At 44.2% G+C, this 19,231-nt stretch overlaps 1 protein-coding gene across 3 annotated transcripts in view; it reads right to left on the bottom strand.

Annotated features, from left to right (window-relative positions):
* Nucleotides 1-19,231, bottom strand: part of CASK (calcium/calmodulin dependent serine protein kinase) — a 1,258,500-nt gene that overhangs the window by 239,168 nt on the left and 1,000,101 nt on the right. Inside the window, exons 18-19 of one of the 3 annotated variants that reach the window (XM_069204204.1) lie at nt 10,497-10,565; nt 9,097-9,132 (exon numbers count right to left, since the gene is read on the bottom strand). In XM_069204204.1, the coding sequence (XP_069060305.1) occupies nt 9,097-9,132; nt 10,497-10,565 (105 nt within the window). The remainder of the gene's footprint in view (nt 1-9,096; nt 9,133-10,496; nt 10,566-19,231) is intronic. The other 2 variants (XM_069204206.1, XM_069204205.1) reach the window with 2 other exon arrangements.

Raw genomic sequence — 19,231 nt, 5'->3', positions numbered from 1 at the left:
ACTCTCCAGGTGTGCTGAGTTGGCCTCACTGCACTTACTGTGCCTGCTGCCAATGGGATGCCTGTGGGTGCTGCAACTGCTTCTGCTGGCTCTCCCGGCTACTGAGAGTCAGCCCAGACTCCCATCTATGGATCAAGTCTCCTGGACCCTGCTGGTCCTCTTCTTCTCTGCAAATCCTCTTCTGCCCAGATGTGCATTTGCCAAGGCTTTTTGGTAGTCCTCCTGACCACTGACCATCTGCGACCCGGTGACCGGTGTGGGACATCTTCTGCACAACTCCAAGGACGTCTCTGCAGCTCCTGGGTTCCAAAGCTGATCTTCATTTTTCCTTGTCGACCCGGATCTTCATCCACAGAAGGGCAGATAGTGTCTCCTCCCCCACCTAGACACTCCTGAGTGGACTGGACTCTGTCCCCTTCTGTTGCAGGTACTCTTAATCCAGAATCCCCTGCTCCCCCAGTTCCCTTCGAACTATTCCACATCCTTAGGTGGGGGACTTCACTTTGCATTTCACTATTTTAGAATATGGTTTGGCTCCCCTATAGGGCCCCAGCTATTTTCTGCTATTTCTTGCCAATTCTTGTGGTTTGCCTATGCTAATTCCCAATACTTAGCGTGTGTATATATGTGTTTACTTACTTCCAGTTGAGGGTCTGCCTAGAAGTGATCTAGTTCAAAGTTGCTGTAATAAAGTACCTTTATTTTTGCAACACTGTGTGGTTTCTTCCATGTGAGATAAGTTACTGTGTGACTGCTATGGTATTGCAAGTGCTTTACACTCACCACAACTACCATTAGAGAGCCATGGCGTTCTAAACACTGTCTCACTAATAGGCATAGCTTGGACCTGGTATAAGGTGCAAACACAACAGGTGTCCACCACACACCAGGCCAGCTTCCTACAGTCAAACACTGTCAACTGCCACAGCTCAATCTCCATGCAACAAGGTGGAGACTTGACAGGTTCGGGAGAAGAACCGTACCCTGCTGCTGCAACAGACGATCCTCTCAAAGTGGCACTGTGATCAGAGGATTCGTGGTCATGCTCAGTAGCTCTAGATACCAGACTGTTAGTCCCCAGTCCGGAGCCACAAGTATTACTTAGGCCCGGTCGTCCTTCGTCTTCTACAGAACTCTGGACACAAGTGGTATTGGCGGGAAGGTGTAAAGAATGCTCAAGTTCCACTAGAGATGAGAAGCACAGCCGAGCCAGTGCCGCCTTGGAAACTCCAATGCGCAAAACAGATGACATTGTGTGTACTCTGTGGAGGCAAACGGATCTAACCAAGGCTCTCCCCACTGCTGAAAGAGGCCTTGCATCACCTCTGGATGGAGACGCCATTCATAATCAACTATTCTTCGATGGCTGAGTTTGTCTGCTCTGGTGTTCAGAGCCCGTCAGATGTTGAACCACAAAGATTATGCACTCATGTTCCAGCAGAGCCGCTTGACAAAGAGTCCACAACCCCACTGCACCCTGCTTGTTGCAATACCACATAGCGGTAGTGTTGTTGAACACTTGCACCACTTTCCCTTTTAGAGAGGGAAGAAATGCTTTCAATGCAAGCCTGATCGCCCAGAGCTCCAAAAGATCGATGTGGAGGCCGCACTCTGTTGGAGACCAGAGGCCTCTGATCTCTGCCTCTCCCATGTCACATGGGACACATCTGTCACTACTGTAAGATCTGGTTGGGGAAGGAAGAGGGATCTGCCGTTGACCCAAGCGTGATTCGAAAGCCACCTCTGCAGGTCTTTCGCATTTCCCTTTGAGATCTCGACCATGTTGGAGAGATTCTCCTGATGCTGCACCCATTGGCGCTTTAGGTCCCACTGCAGAGCCCACATATGCCATCTACCAGGTGTCACTAGCAAGATGCAGGAGTCCATGAAGCCCAGCAGCCATAGAGTCATTCTCACCAAAATCCAGAATAGAGGCTGAAACATCGGAATCATAGCCTGAATATCCTGGACTCGCTTTTCGGGAGGATAGGCCCCAAACTGCATTGTGACCAAAACAGCTCCGATAAAAGGAAGGAATGGTGACAACTCTGCGAGCAGTCTCAAGACCGTCCTCTCGAACGAGACCAGGAGCGACAAGAAGTTGAGAGTTGGGGAGCCATAAGCTTTAGGGACCGCCCCCTCAAAGCCTTCGGGTTCATGGCCAGTCACTCGGAACACAACTTTGGGTAGTGGTCACACTTCAGACACCACAAACAAACCAGTTGCAGGTCTGTCACTGCCATCATGAGGTGGCAGGCGTCGCAAGTCTTGAAGCCAATCTTACAAGAGATCCCTCGATGCATCAAAAAGTTCAAAAAGCCAACAAAAATTTAGAATTTGGTCAAAAATTGATCAAGGATGCTATTCTCCGGATCTGCGTGTGCTGCGGAAAGAAAAGAACTGACGTCAGTGCGCCGATGTGGTGCTTGAGAATGACTGCGACGTAATCAGAGCCACCACCACGCCTACAATGAATGCGGTGTCGACCAACGCCACTTAATGGCGTGCAAGGGTACTGCTTGAAGAAAAATCTCCGGATCCAGTCTGATGCCTGGTGGAAATTCTAAGGTAATGAATGTGTAACTAGAAGTCTCTATCAGATAGACCCATGTATCACAGATGATTGACATCCCATACTTGGACCAGAAGCTATTGATATGGTAGAAACAAAATGCATGGGCAACTAAGTACTTGGGTCAGTGCGAGCTTTTGGTTATTGCCAGTGATGATGAACTGTACAGTGGATGAGAAGTCCCGACTGCTCCTCTTAGTGAGGAAATCCAATGTTTCTAGTTGAACAGGGTCTCCATCTCTGAGCATGCATGTGAGGTTGTTGTTATTACGGGAGCACACAAAGTGTGGGTGTAGGAAACTGGCCATGGTCACAGTAACCCCACCCCACACTTTTTGTCTGATATTGATGCCGACTTCATTGAGAGTGTGCTGGGATCCTACTGACCCAGCCCCAGCACCAGTTTTCTTTCCCTAAAATTGCACCATTGTTTCCACAGTTGGCACAGAGATAAGTCCTTTGTAAAGGGTAAAGGTGGTACCAAGGGCCCTGTGGCCAGGGTGGGTTCTTAAAGGCTGAAGCATGTGTTGTGCCACCCTAAGGGACCCCTCGCCAAACACATGCACACTGCCATTGCAGATTATGTGTGTTGGTGGGGAGAAAAAGGCAACGTCGACATGGCATCCCTCTCAGGATTCCATGTCCACAAAAACACTGCCTGTGGCATAGGTAAGTCACCCCTCTAGCAGGCCTTACAGCCCTAAGGCAGGGTGCACTATTCCACAGGTGAGGGCATAGCTGCATGAGCAACTGGCTACTGCCCTCTGACCCCAGTAATAACCCTAAATCTAGTTTTTAAGGGCTTCCCTGAACCCAGCTCACCAGATTCCTGGCGACCTCAGAAGAAGACTGAAGAAAGGAAAGAGGACTGCTTAGCTGAACCCTCGCAGAGAAGACTGAAGATGCCAACTGCGTTGGCCCAAGTCCTACCGGCCTGTCTCCAGCTTCAAAAGCCCTGCAATAAGAAAGCGACACATCCTGCAGGACCAGTGACCTCTTAGAAGCCCCAGGAAGCCTGTCTGCACTGCAGAGGACAAAGAACACCCGTGGACAGCGGCCCTGTCCAAAAAGAAACTCCATCATCTAAGGACTCCAGAGACTCTCCGGATCTACGAGTCCTGACTATGCTGCATCTGATGCCCAAGCTCGTGTCCAAGTGGCCCAACCGACAAGAGAGGCCCCCTAGGCAATTCCGAGCAAGTGCCCACTCTGGGTTGACCTCGTCTGTCCTCCACAGCGATGCCTGCAGTGTGAATCCAGAGGACCCCCTGAGGGCGACAGCACCAGACGAAGATACCTGTCAAATGGTACACTGCGCCTGCAGCCCCCTGGCCTTGGGGAACCCAACCTCCGGTGCAGCAACCTTCAGCAGGTGGCCCTCCTACTTGTCCAGCTTGTGGTTTGCCGGAACTGACCCCCGGGACCCAGCCTGCAGCATGTAAGTGACCCCCCCGGAGTCCCCTCATTGGAAAGCACTGGGAGCCCGATGCTGTGTTTGCACCCAGCTGCCATTGCGCCGCTTAGTGCGTGTGTTTGGTGCTGACCTGTGCCCGACCATCCCCCCTCAGCCCCTGGTGCTCCTCTAAACCCCCCAGGTCTGCACTCCAAAGACGCAGGTACTTACCTGCAAGCAGGCCTGATTCCGAGTGCCCATAGTCTCCGTAGGAGCCCATATTAAAATTGCCTCAGCTTTGACCTCTGCACCCAGCCGGCCCCGTGTAGACAGTGCAACAGTTCCTGGGGCAAGAAAAGATTGTACAGTTTTACAGGTAAGTATTCAACTTACAGCTCTTATCTCCGGGTTTTAGGTAGTCTGTCGTTGGGGGTTCAAGTTAACCCTAAACACTCACCACCAGTCAAAGGAGAGCCAAGTTAACGTGAGATCCTATGGAGATAGGGGGTACTCTGAATCCGGTCAGCCAGTAGGTAAGTACCCGTGACTCAGAGGGCAGACCGGGGGAGCACTGGAGGGGACACAAGAAGGCACAAAACACACACCCTCAGCAGCACAGAGTTGGCCGGGTGCAGGGTGTAAACAGGATGTCCACTAGCTGGAGTGCCCTGGGGCACTGTAACCCGAGGCTTGAGCCTTTGAGGCTCACCTCCAGGTGTTACAGTTCCTGCAGGGGGAGGTGTGAAGCACCTCCACCCAGGACAGGCTTTGTTTCTGACCACAGAGTGCACAAAGGCACTCACCCCATGTTGTCAGAAACTCACCTGAAAGTGGCAGGCCGGCACAGACTGGTCAGTCCTACACTAGCAGTTGGGCTAACATAAAGGGGGCATCTCAAAGATGCCCTCTGTGTGCATTTTTCAATAAATTCAAAACTTGCATCAGTGTGGGTTTATTGTGCTGAGCAGTTTGATACCAAACTTACCTGTATTCTGTGACGCCATTATGGTGCAGTGGAGTTGGTAATGACAAACTCCCAGACCATATACTTAATATGGCTACACTGCACCTACAATGTCTAAGAATGGACTCAGACCCTGTAGGGGCATATTGCTCATGCAGCTATGCCCTCACCTGTGGTATAGTGCACCCTGCCTTAGGGCTGTAAAGCCTGCTGAGGGGTGACCTACCTATGCCACAGACAGTTGTTTGTGGGCATGGCACCCTGAGAGGGGTGCCATGTCGACTTTCCTTATTCTCCCCACGAACACACGCAAGCTGCAAGGCAGTGTGCATGGGCTGAACGAGGGGTCCCCCAGGATGGCATAATACATGCTGCAGCCCTTAGAGACCTTCCCTGGCCACAAGGCCCTTGTTACCATGGGTACCTTTTACAAGGGACTTATTTTGTAATAATACTCAAGGCTTTGCCCCTGCCATTTTGACTTGTGATACATTATAGGCTTCCTGGTGTAGCATCTGAATCCAACATTATACAAGTTTTGGTGCAGTGGTTACATGAATTCTGTAAAGGGATCACACCTTCATTCTGCATTACCAGAATGTTGAGCAGTTTAATGTGCATCCCTTGCTCTGGGAATCAAAAATGAATTTTGCACAATAATTTACAGACATTACTCTTTCCCTGGATAAAATCCATAATAGATGTAGATATCAGGTCAAAACTATCCACGTTGTCAAAACATCTCCTGAAGCTTGGTGTATATGACGCAATATAGTTTGAAATTCATACTACACTGCACAGAGATCAACTGGATGCTCAGGAAAAAAAAATCAGATGTACTTATTTCATAATATTAAGAGTTTTTTTTAAATATATAATTTACTTCAATCACATTAACATAAAAAACACCCTTGCATTCATCACATAATGAACGGGGAAAAAAAAAAAATATATATATATATATACAAAAAACAATGAATCGGATAAGCCACCCTATTTTCTCTAACAAATGGGGAGTTACATTGTAAATTCCTGACAATAACTGATTTCAAATTAGCCACTTACCATAGAAATAAACTGCCAGTAAAAATGAGCAGCATTTAGAAATAGTCTGTTAACAGAGGCACAAGACTTGGTACTGGCAGCTTGTGGTAAATGCCTATGAACAATTACTAGAATGCTTACAAGTGTTACTGAGAAACAGAGGGTACGTTGTATGAAACTTTATGTATTCAAAGTTAGGAATTTAAATGGATTCTCTTTTTGAGAGAACGTTGTTAACTAACCTTAATGGAACAATTAACGTAAGGTCTTATGAAATGTTAAAAAGTAATCACTAATCTTGTAGTGACAGTAAATAATACATGAAATTATTAATGGCGATTATAATCAATATTAATAGGTGAGCATGATAATGCTTAAACATTAGTTGCTTTGAATTATTATTTTCACTCGATGTTTAATCGTTTAACTAGGTTTGTGTGTAGGTATGAAATTGCAATTGTGCTTGGAGATGAAAAAGGGTAAATAAAAATGAAACAAAAAAATAATACTCTAAAATGAGGGAGATACCTATCAAACATGATGAACTGGCAATCTGTGCTGAAAGAAGTGGTCCCATATTTTATTTTTTGATAAACAAATTTTTATTATTTTCTTGGCGTTAAAGCAGGTCACACTGAGGTCTGATAAAAAGTTGTGGTCCATTATTAGGACCTACATAGGTGCATTCAGGACAGTTTTAAACTCACACAGCGGAGACAGTAATTGCAGTATGCCGCACATTTACAGCATGTCACCTACCCCGTCACACACCACTTGCCCCAGATTTTGCCAGGCTTGGTTGGACATCCCCGGGCTTCGGACACTAGTTTTTCTTGCTGGGTACACCAGCTCACTCATTGTCTCAACTGTGAGATTGACGGTGGTTTCTTGTCTTTCCAGTGAATTGCTATGTCACGTTAGCGACTAGCACAGGTGTCTCAAAGAATGCTCAATTGGCTCAGGTACCCCAGACACCCTCAAGCACACTGAGTAGTAACTACAGTGGGGACATGTCAAGTGCAATACCTAGGATTTTGTAGGCCTCTGCCACTACCGCCTCCCAGTTTCATGTTATGACAAGACACGACCACGTCATATGGAAGAAGTCAGCTTGGATCTGTGAAAATCGATAACATGCGGAGTCCATCAAGAGTCCAACCCTAAACAAGCTATCAGGGGTAACGTATATACAGTGTAAGTAATTTATCTGCACAAGTCTGAGGCATGATGACAGTCAAAATCTAAGGGACCATCAGGGCGTCGCACCAGTTGTTATCGCCTTATGGTCCCAGCCAGCCCTACTAGCGAGAACTAAGGGTAGTCAATGTGTCTTGGGCATTGATGCTCACGGTGCAGGAGATTTGGGACATGCCACCTTTGCCCAGTGCGCCCATTATGACCTTATCTTCTAATAGACTAACTCCAGAATCGGTGTGTCTGGTAGAATATGTACTGGTAGTGCATGTTGCTGCTGCAGATATTTGTGGAACTGGGTTCAGGTAAGAGTATGTTTTCTGGAGGCCTTGAAAATACATGCGCCTGTCCTTCCATATGTCTCCCAGGAGTGTGATAGCGATGGTATCCCATCAAATGAACTCTTCTAATGCAGTTAATCAGGCGCCGTGCTCTAGAGCGGTCTGTTGCGTAAACTTGTGCCACCATACCTCAAGGAGTGCGTTGGGGAGGGGGTAACCGTAAAGCATCGCCATGATGCAGGGAAACCCTAAAGTGAAGAGCTTCAGGTGATAAGCAGGGTCAGTCCACCCGCTACTGAAGCAAATATTAATTACTAAGACCTGAGAAGCCAGATAGTACAAGACATACCTAGGTCCCCTTCGTAGGGGGGCTCTTTGTTGAGTTGTCAATGCTAAGCAGAATCGCAAGTTATGCCATAGAAATCGTAAGGCCAAGGAGTCCATTTCTCCAAACCAATGCCTGGAGATCATTTGTGGAAAACTTTGTAGGAGATAAAGGAAACAGGGTAAGATCATCATCTTATACAGTGCTATCATCTGCATGACATTTAATGAAAGAGTCTGCCATTTCCAGAGGTCTTCTTTAATCTTGGGGGTGAGATGTGCCACGTTAAGGGACCATGTGAATGCCAGATTCAGAGCAACTCAGATGCAAAGATATAGGAAACTGAGATGGCGGATAGGGATAGAAGTCTGCCAGTCTATGCAATCCCACGAGGGAGTCAATGGGACCAGCACCGATTTAGTGGAATTTATGGTCAAAACAGAAGCCTCTGCGAAGAATTCTGTAAGTTATAGGCACTGGGGCCGCCACTCACTGTGCCTGCTAGGTACATCAGGACATTGTCCGCATACAGAGCAATGCAATCTTCGCGCCAAGTTTGCAATTGCATCCTCGTATTCGCACTTTGCACCGTAGAAGCCTTGCTAGGAGTTCAATGGCCAGTGCGAAAAGGAGTGGGGACAGGGGGCATCCTTACTGTTTTCCTCTTCCTATAGAAAAGACAAGGGAAACCACCCCGGTCCTATATTTTAACAAGTTCTCCTGTGTTTAATTCTCAATAGATTTTAGTGTGCTATCGGCAAAAAGAAATTAAATTAACCCATGCCTACTGGGTTCGTAAAATGACTTTCAACATCAATAAAATTAGGTAATTTGTCATGAAAATGATGGGTGTTCTGTGGCAACTAACACATAATAGACAATATAAAGGCATTTCTTGTCAATGTCATTCTTTTTGAATCCTGAGTGCAACAACATTTGGTAACTTGTTGCTGCACTTCTAAAGTGCAATTTTTGATTTTTTAATGAATACGAAAGTTTATCCCTGGGAATGTGCATTATTTTTTAAGGGACCCACTTTTCTCTGTCAGTATTGACAAAATCGCCATTACAAGTGACAGCCATAATGTGACAACACTGCAAAAGCTTAACTGTTAACTAAGATAATACCTTGAAGATAAAATTACAATGATTACATTATTCTCTTATGAACATAAATAAACAAGAAACTGAGTACACAGGGAGCATGTTGGGATGCTGCAAGGTTAGGGAAACATGATTGCTACAGACTAGCACATACATATGGGAAGCAAGACGAAGGGGTGGGATGGCTACTAGTAAAATGTGTTGAAGGGATCTAGTCACCTGTCGTCCTTTTGGCTGGGTTGTTGACGGCAAGTCCTGTAGAATAAAGCCAACCCAGGAGAAAACATTTTCATTTTTTTAAAAGTAAAACAAGAGACATTTTTAAGAATGTTAGAACTTTTGTTATAAAAAAAAAAACACAAAGCAAGATCTATACTATTCATAAATATATTTCAAAAGGAAAATGTTATTCATGAGTCAAGCCCACGCTCTTTTTGCAGCAAGCTGATGTAAGCAGTCACATTCATAGCAGATACAGAACAAAATGATTTTACAGTGACAGCATCTTCAACACAAAAGTATCTGCAAGTGAGAAATCCACCAAGTGTGGCTACATTTTTAAAGCATGGGAAAGACTGAAAGGAGCGTTATAGATATGCATCCCCACACCAGCGGGGTACGTAAAAACACATCAAGAAGACAACTTGCAATCCTTAAGAGTATTGTCTCTAATGGTATAGTTCATACTAAGTAAATTGCACAGAGAAAGGTAGTAAAGTAAATAGTGCTCTGTGTACTGATATGGCCATCCTTTCAAGCAAGGTAAAACTCGTGCCATGATGGCTTTCAATGTTTCTACATTGTACTGTTTCTATGCATGTCATGAAATTTGAATTTAATGAATGTCCTTAAAGAAACTTTCCCAAAATTAGGTCAAAGCTTGATCTATACACTTTAAATAATGGTTGGTCTACTGATATTAAACAAATTTCACAATCAAACTGGATGACATGCAAACATAACATTTATCTTATGAGCATAACATTTTTCTTCAAAAGAGAAAGTTCAAACGTATTGAAAGAAAACCAATGGAGAAAAGGAATGCAGCGGTTTCAAATATTCATCCGTAGAAAGATTTAACAGGTAGAGAGACATGCCAGACAGCGAGTACTTTGTGTTAAAGATGTTATGAATAAGCGCATTGCTGCAGTGCGGAGTCAAGCAGCTATATATATATATATATTATTTGCTCTTTGTAGTCCAAACTCAAGTTCCACATACTATGTGCACATACCACCACAGCAGAAGGCACACCAATTTGTTAACTCAGATAGCGGAAACTATTGCACAATCCTCTGACATATTGCTCTTAAAAGGGTCTCAACAACCTGCTCGGATGACTTTTGGTTTCTTTCATTTCGCACTCTTTTGACAGATATTTTTAAAATCTACCATTTACCAACTAAAATTTATGTTTCGATGTAGATGTATTATGGAGATCCCAGTTATTATTCAGTTGATGTACGTAAATATATTCTCCCCACCAAATAAAACGTCTTTTACTTAGATCCTAAACTTGCTGTAGGCAGCAGAATACCAATTTCCACGGGACATATGGAAACTGAACAATAATGTTAGATAAGAAACACTTATTTTGTGTGCCCAACTGGTGGTCTTACCATGACAGAACTGTTTATGCTGCTATGACCATTAGCTGGGGACTGTCTGGATGTAGAGGGGGAATCTCTCTGAAATAAGACACAAGGTTCATTAACACACAAAATGACTAGCTGAGGTACACATTAAAATTTGCACAGACATGTTGACAGCAGCTGAAAAATTCGAATGTTCAATTTCTATTTACTCAATCACCTTTTTTAAAGATAGGAACCGTTTTTTAAGGTAACTTCAGATTTATGACAATTTTCATAAGTATTTTCAAGTATGATTATTTGAGATTCTTGCCTAGTGGAATACAAGATATGAGAACAAGAGATACCACTGGTTCATCTTGGATATGAGTGCTGATGCTGACATAAGCAAACTGACACCCAATATCCCATATATTATGACGAGCACGGACATGCTGAATGCATTGCTTTTTAATAATTTCAGAACACATGACTCAAAAATAAAAGATGATCAATGACATTACTTTAAAGATATCATCTAGTAAAATATGTAATGTAGCTCAAGATATCATAATACGTTTTACACCCCACCCAGATGTCAATAAAGGCAAATTTCAGAAGGTTTAGTGTTAGCAACTGTTAATGATGTGAGCTTGGTTAAAATGGACGAGAGGACAATCTCTGTACTTTCTACTACATGGCACCTTTAATATGTAAAAATATAATTTTATGCAGTGATTCAATGAGAAGCACCTTTGTGACCCCGACTGTGCAAACCGAGCGTATACCTGAAGACAAAACAGCAGAAAGTTAATATGCCTGTGACTACATTAACTCTGACACATTGACGGCAGCATTCTAAACTGTAAAGTAATAGATGGCAGTTATGTCTTTTTGCACCTGTTGAACACTGAAATGTTATCACTATGCTGAAGTAAGGAAACATTTTTATAAGGGCACAGACGTTAATTAGGGGGGGGGGGGTCTGTATGATATATATGCACAGTGTGATATGATATTTCTGTCCTGATTGAGAAAGACGGGGGACTAGATTCATGATGACCACTTGGCTAGTTCAACAATGACAAAAAAATCCATATTACACTTGCTGCCCCTTTCAATTTATGTCATTCTCAGAAGGGTTTTGTTGTTCTTACTCCCAGAAGCATAGTTAAACAGAGAAAGAAATATGAAGACTGCTAAGTTATTTACCACAATATCACTTAAGAAGAACAAATCTGCCACGCTTTGAAAGTAAACCACAACATTTCTAAAAAATAACTATGGCTAAAAATGCATTTGTAGTTGCTGGAGCATTTGTTTGGTATCACTGTGAACTAATAAAAGCAATGTTTTTTTAATTTTAGCTACAGTGAGTCAAAGAAATATATTGTGATGTTTCACCGTTTTAAAGACATTTTCTGGATACATTTTAACAGACCGGTATGGTAGCAGACATTTACGGATGGATGCTCAAAAATTATAGAAATTCAGCAGTTACAGTTATACTTATGTTAGGAAACTATCACTCATTGCCTAAAGTTACTTTCTGGCACAAGTTATAGTTTCTACAGATAAGTATAACTATAAGTATAAATAAACATAACTGCTGAATTTCTATGGTTTTGTATGGGTAAAAAGTAAACTTCACTGTAACATCCCTGAAACCTCAGTTTTTTTCAGTGAATTTCTATTTCACATTAATATAACCAGCGCCATGCACAGCCTTTGGATGTGCACTGCAAGGGTTGGCCGCATGCAGCTAACCCTCCTGCATCCACCAATACCCAAGCTCATGGGGTTGGATGCAGTGGGTGTTTTTTTTTTAATTTTTCTCTGGATCTGTAGATCCACCACAGATTTACACAGGGGGCAGTGCTGAGCCCCATGGATCAGCCCCAAAAAAAAAAAAAAAGATTTTTTTGCCACTGAGTGGTCCCTAATGGATCCCACTATGTATCTTACGGGGTCAGGGTACCTGTATCCTAGCCCCTTTTGTGTTTTTGCACTGTTTCTTTCCCACCTCCACTAGCCAATACAACAATCAAAATGGCAGCTGCAATTTTTCTGTCAGTTTGCAGCCAGCCAATCAGGGCCTTTCTTCTCTCGCAGATCTGCATCCCTATATAGCTATATTTTTTTTAACCTTAAATAACTCCAAAACTACTGAGTGGATTTAGACCAAATCATAAAAAAACACTTTCTGGTCCAAGATCTAGCTTCCTGCCAAATCTGGTGTAATTCCATACATCGGCTCAGGCTGTAGTCGGGATCAAATTTTGAAAAATCACACAGACATAGAATAAGAAAGTGTTTTGGGACCCCCCTTTTTTCCTCGGTCCCCTTGCCTGATGGACCACCCCGGAACTTTCAAGACCACAGCTATAGTGAGAGATGTATTAGTTTTGAAAATTTTGTGAAGATTTGTCAAACAGCGCCAAAGTTATACGCAAAACAAAAAATGCTCAGTCTATGGAAAAAAATGGTCTTACTATAACTACCTACCGGCTATCGCCAGTAGTTAGGTAATAAAACATACACACACACACATATATATACATAAATAAATAGTTATATTTAAAAAAAAATAATGATTATATATATATCACTCAGATTGTCACCACTGGGTAGTTATAGTTAGGATTGTGTTTCCATAGGAAATGCCTTTTTAGATTACTAATAACTTTGGGTCCATTTGAGGACTCGCCACAAATTTGCCAAAAAAGTGCTACTTTTCAACCCTTTTTTGCATAAAAAGCTTCAGGGTGATCTGCCAAATAGGGGCCGATAAAAAGGTGGGGGCACAAAACGTGTTTTCACCATTAACTTTTCCATAAGAACTTTAGACACAGGTACAGCCCAAACTGCTGAACCGTTTTTCACCCAATTTTCGGAAAGCTAGAGTGCTTTTTGTGATTTGGTGTAAATCTGTTCAGTAGTTTTTGAGTAATTAACACTCAAAAACTTTGTATATATCACTCCTGCAGAGGATCTGCAGAACGGACAGATCTCAAGCGGCTATCTGATTAACTGCCTCCACATCAACAGCAATGTAGTGGCAGCTATTTCAGCACTCTGGACTCAATCCCGAATTCTAACAAGAAAGTAAAAAAATAAAATAAAAAATAAAAAGACATAAGGGGGATGGGTAGGGATATGCCGGCATCCTAGGCCTGGTGATGGGTTCCCAGAGGGACACTGCCAGGGGCCAAAACCATTTTTTGGGGGGTTTTAGAAATGTTGCTGCAAAGTCACAGATATTTAAATAAAAAATAAAAACAAAATACCCCCAGATGGGCTAGCACCTGGGGAGGCAGTGTAAAATACTTCTTTTGAGGAGGGGGTGTGTGGCCCTTGGTTGCCCATCCCTGGGGGCCAAACTCTATTAAAAAAAAAAAAAAAAAAAAAGGGGGGCCAACCCAGCCCACCTCTCTAAGCCTTAACAGGGCCAGGTGACCCAATCGACCTGGGATGAACTAAACTTAAAAGGGAGGGGGGGGGGGGGGCGGCCCCCTGAGCCTTTTAAGGCCATGGGAACCCCCATCCCCTGGGGTCGACTCACAGACTGTCTCCCAACAGGTTTGCTCTTGCTCTGTGGGAGCATTTTTAAACCTCCCACAGGGTAGGATAAAAATGTCTTCCCTGCCTTCAAAAGAACAGGCAGGGAAGGAATGTCTGCTTCCACATGGCAGACATTTGTTTCCCCTCCCACCGGGAGCATGCAGGAATACTTGCTCCCACCAGGTGGGCGCAACGACAGCTCCTGCAGTATGTGGAGAAGGAATGGGGCACTATTGGCTTCTGGAAGGGACTGTGCACCATCCTCCCCTTAAAAGCCATAGGGGTTGGGGTCCCTGGGGCCCAATGTGGCTCAGGGAGGAGAGCCATGCGCCCACTCCCCTTTAGAAATATCTTTTGGCCCCACGGGATGGGGATCCTGGAGCTCCAAGTGACCTCTCCCCTTTAACAAGAAAAAAAAGCCCTCTGAGATGGTGTCCACAGTTTGGGGAGGGATGCTGTGCTAATGAGTTGGAGGCCGGGCCTGGTAAACCCCATGCCGTGCACAGCTTAATAGTGTGTGCTGTTGGTTTATCTACCTGCAGGGGGTTAGATGCAGGGCCTGGTCTCTGGATGGATATATATATTTATATTACACTTCAATATTAACTTGTTTTTATAAAAAGTATTTTTTCAAAATAAGACATTTATCAGAAAATACATTTTCTGGTATTTCTAATACTACATTAAAAAGAGTCCATTTATCATCCAATTTATGGTCTATAAATGGAGCATCACAAAAGCATAGCCCTTGAAGATCGAAATTTGCATTCAACCCATGTTTCATGTTGCCTCCCCCTCCTTTCTTCAGAAAAAAAAATATAAACTAAGCAGTCAGTTTACCATTCTCATGCCAATCCTAAAAGGCCACAACATCATGAAAAAGCCAAAAGGCTTTTTTTCTGACTTTCCAGCATACAGAGGCTTATTATGAAAACTCAGCTCTTGGAGAAACCAAGGAATGGATTTCCTATCTGTGGAAACCACTGGAAATTATTGAAAACCCACTGCTCTTCACCATATTTCATGATGTTGTAACCCATTAGGATCACCATTAAAAACATCTGCCTGAACCCACTGCCTATTGGAATCTGGGAGATGCTTTAACAGTTCCTCCATCTCTACCATTGGTAACAGTTTTAGTGAGACTGGAGGTCCACGGAATTAACAATAAAACAATGGGTGGCGGCTCTGAGCTTGCCTGCAGCACCTATTTGCTTCGACCTTCTGTTAGCATGAGGGGCAGCCCCCTTTGACTATGCTGAAACAATTTTTTCATGTTGTGTGCACAAACTAGGCAGTGAGTAGCAACTTGGCCGATATAAGAATGGTCATCAGGCACTGGTTGAAAGTTCTTTTCAAACCTGGGTGATAGGACACTTGCCTTTATCAGGTCCTTAAAGTTGTCTGGTGGCCAACCTTAACAATCTCTTTAAAGTGGACAGTCTGCTCCGTCCTTGAGAATCTAGAAAGAAAATGCTCACCTCTTTTACAGTGTGCATTTTTACTTTATGGTTCTGGGCAACTGGTTGGATCACCTCATGGTAGGCAGCAGTATAATCAGGTGACAAGACTTCGGTGGGATAAGGTCCAATTTCTGGACCATCTAATGGCAGTCAACTATGTAATCCTCCCAAAGGGCTTATCATATGGGTCCTTCAGGAACTGTCAGGGTCTGAGTCAGTGTCCTGTCGGTTTACAAGTATGAGCTGGGGATCCTCACTGGGCCTGTAGACTATTGCTGGAGTGGGCACCAATGAAGGAAACTGCTCCCTCATTGGATTCTGTAGATAATATTGTGGAAAGCATACATATAGGGTATACCGTGTATGCTTTAAAACATTTAGATGATTTAATTTTTATTACCATTCATCAACATCCTTTGGTACATTTTGACAAAAAAGCTTCAGTTTTAAAAAGGTGATTCAAGCTTGATATGAGATGTTATGTGATGTGGAGCCTTCAAAACAGTGAATGCTCCACCAGAACTTCAGATCTTATAATCCACATACCGAGGATACCCACATTTTCTTTTATTGTGGCAGGGCTTCATCTCACCACCCACACATACACCCTTGAGTCAAAAGAGGGTGCACAGCCCTCTCAACCCAATTACAGAATGATGCAGGACCAGCTGTAATATCCCATGTGTCTAATCTGTCAATGTGGTCATTGCCGTCTACAGTTAATTAGTGGGTCAATAATAAGATAATTGCGCTATGCTACCAATTATGTGGGGAATGTTGTTTCTATGTAATCATCTACTGCTGGAAGGATCAACTACAGCAAGAGACCTCAAGAAAATGTCCAGAGTGATCCAGAATTGCTGCAGTTGTGGGGTACACCAGATTACCAGAACTTGTCAATCAACAATAATGTGAGGGCCACAGGATCCAAGACATATGAGAAGTGTACTTCCATCCCTTTAGGTACCTGGTAGGGTGCATGCCTCTTTGAATAGAAAATAATATTTGTGATTGATGTTAGAACAAATTCTTCCTATAGTTATTTGTACAGTCCCGTCATCCTTATGTTTTTGTATCATACCCAACAGAGCTTCAGAAAATGAGCATAGTGGAACTACATTTGTCCATTGTTTAAATTAGTCCAAGCATTACTTGGCCTTTAAACGCCTGTGAACACTTGTAGCACAGTTTAAGAACTGTGCAGAAGGGAACGCCAGTAGGTGAGTACAAGAATAGCATGGTTGATTTCAGCACTTAGCTAGCCCTTGCAATTACTACCCTTCTTCCATGTTCTCACCGAGGTAAGTATCCCTTCTCAGCTGCTTTGAGCACTTAGGATGCATACAGGTAAGAAAAGACACACTATTTAGGCTTTGTACTATTGTGACCAGTTATCTGTAACATTAGTAACTGGATTCCTCTGCCTTTCAGAATGTACTCATGGGACGTCCCAATCCATAAGGACTCTTGCAGAGGTTTCAATGTATTCTCGCCTAGTGGAACTGGACAAGGAAGCAGGTGAAGGAAAACTACTTTCTGATCCTGCATATTCCAAAAGAGGTCACTTAAGTGGAAAGAGCAGCTGAAATTTCTTACTTACCCTTGGTCAGTTACATTGTTTAAAGACAGCTGATATAATAACTTGGCTGGTTGACCAACATGTTCACCACCACTTCTGTCAAACTTGAATGCTTTGTACTAATTACTATTTTATCCATAGAAACAATAAGAAGCAGATATGCCTCAAATGCTTGCAGCCTGGCAACTGCCACATGCCTACAAAGAGATTCATTCTGAGACCTGCAGTTATTTTAAAATTGGGACCAAGCAGCATTTGAACCCAATTCTGGATTACGGTTTGGATGCAGACTGCAAATGGACCTGGAGTTTTTTCTCTCCATGAATTAGTTGGTGGAATTTGTGCAGGGCCCGGACACCCTCAAGGGTAAAAGTGAGTGTAGGAAGCTGGCTTGGTGTGTGGTGAGCACCTATGGTGTTATCACCTTGTACCAGGTCCAGGGATCCGCTATTAGTGAAGTTTAGGCAGTGTCTAGGAAGCCATGGCTCTCTAGAGGTAGCTGTGGATGAGCAGCCAAGACTGATCTAGGACACATGCAAAGCTTCTGCACTACCACTATAGTCACACTGCACTATCACACAAAGGAACCACACAGTGTTACAAAAATAAAGGTACTTTATTATGGTAACACAAATACTAGAATACTAATTGGGAGTCCCCCCAACTGGAGGCAAGTAAACACACTATTATGTACACATTAGCAATCAGTAAAGAGCATACCAAACAATAAGCACCAGTAAAAGTAACAGGAAATAGTGAAGATCCTAGGGGTGGGGCCAAACCATATACTAAGAAAGCAGAATGCGAGATACAGTCTCCCCACCCAAGGATGTGGAATCGCTAGAGGGACACTGGAGGAACTAAAGGTGAGTACCAGAGTGACCCCCAAGCACCAGGAGAGCAGAGGTAAGTATCTGGTTTCCCTTAAAACCAACAGGAGGACTTAGGAAAAGACCCAAACAAGACTCGAAGAACCCAATTGTGGATTCTGGCAGAAGAGGACCTGCACAGGAAGGGGACCAAGTCCAGTTCATACTAGAGTGTCCAGTTGTGGCAGGAGCCACTACCCACCCTTCTGTGGATGCAGAACCAGCTAGAAGACTAGCTGTGCAGCACAGGAGCTAAAGTGGAGCCCCTGAAGTGATGCAGGTGATGTCCCAATTTGGCTGTTGGGTTGCAGTGGTTCAGTGGCGTAGGTGGACCAAAAACAAGCCGTTGCAAATATAAAAGAAGAGTAAGACGAGTTGCAAGGCTGAAGACGACCAGCAAGGCCCAGGGGAGTCCGGGGTGACCCTCAGCAGTCAGAAGAATAACCAGAAGAGGAGGCAGCCCCCCACAGGCAATCCACTGGCAGCAGGCACAGAAAGTCGCAGTGAGTGACATCACTGGAGTAACAGAGAGGAGTCTGTGTTTGGCAGGAAGAAGTGCTGGGGCAAGGGCTACATGCAGCGGGAAGATCCCGTGGAGGAAGAACAAACATGTCTTGGTACCTGCAAGAGTCGTGGTGCAGAGGGGTACTGTCCTGCAAGGAGAGGCAAGGGTTTACCGTCTCCAAAGTTGGACAGCTGGCAGAGAGAACCAAGGGGACCACTCCAGACCACCACCTGTGATGCAGGATCCATGCAGTTCTGGACGAAAGCAGATCCACGCAGCTGGTCGTTGTTGCAGTTGGTGCCTGCAGATGCAGGGGAGTGACTCCTTCACTCCAAGGGGGATTCCTTCTTACTTCTTGGTGGAGACTGGAGTCTCGTCAACCTCAGAAGATGCACAGCCAGGGTAATTTTGCACTTGCTGGAAGAAGCCATAGAAAAAATGCTGCAAAGCGGAGTCGTCACTGGAGTTGCAGACTGTTGGTCCCTGTAGAGTCCATTTGTGGTTCCAGTGGCCAGAAGATGAATTAGACAATGCAGAGGAGTCCTGCTGGAATCTTGCACATCGAATCGGAGGATCCACCAAAGAGGGAGACCCTAAATAGCACAGGAAGGCGGATTAGTCACCTAGCAAGATGACCACCCTTCAGGAGGGGGCTGTGATGTCACCTGCCTGACCTGGCCATTTAGATAATCCCATGTGCCTCTGTACATCTTGGATTCAAGATAGCAGAATCAACTGGCCACATGGAGGAGAGCTGGGCACCACTCCTGGTGGCGATGGACAGGGGAGTGGTCACTCCCCTTTTC

This window comes from Pleurodeles waltl, chromosome 8 (assembly GCF_031143425.1).
Source record: "Pleurodeles waltl isolate 20211129_DDA chromosome 8, aPleWal1.hap1.20221129, whole genome shotgun sequence".
NCBI lineage: Eukaryota > Metazoa > Chordata > Amphibia > Caudata > Salamandridae > Pleurodeles > Pleurodeles waltl.
This window is presented reverse-complemented; position numbering and strand designations above follow the sequence as displayed.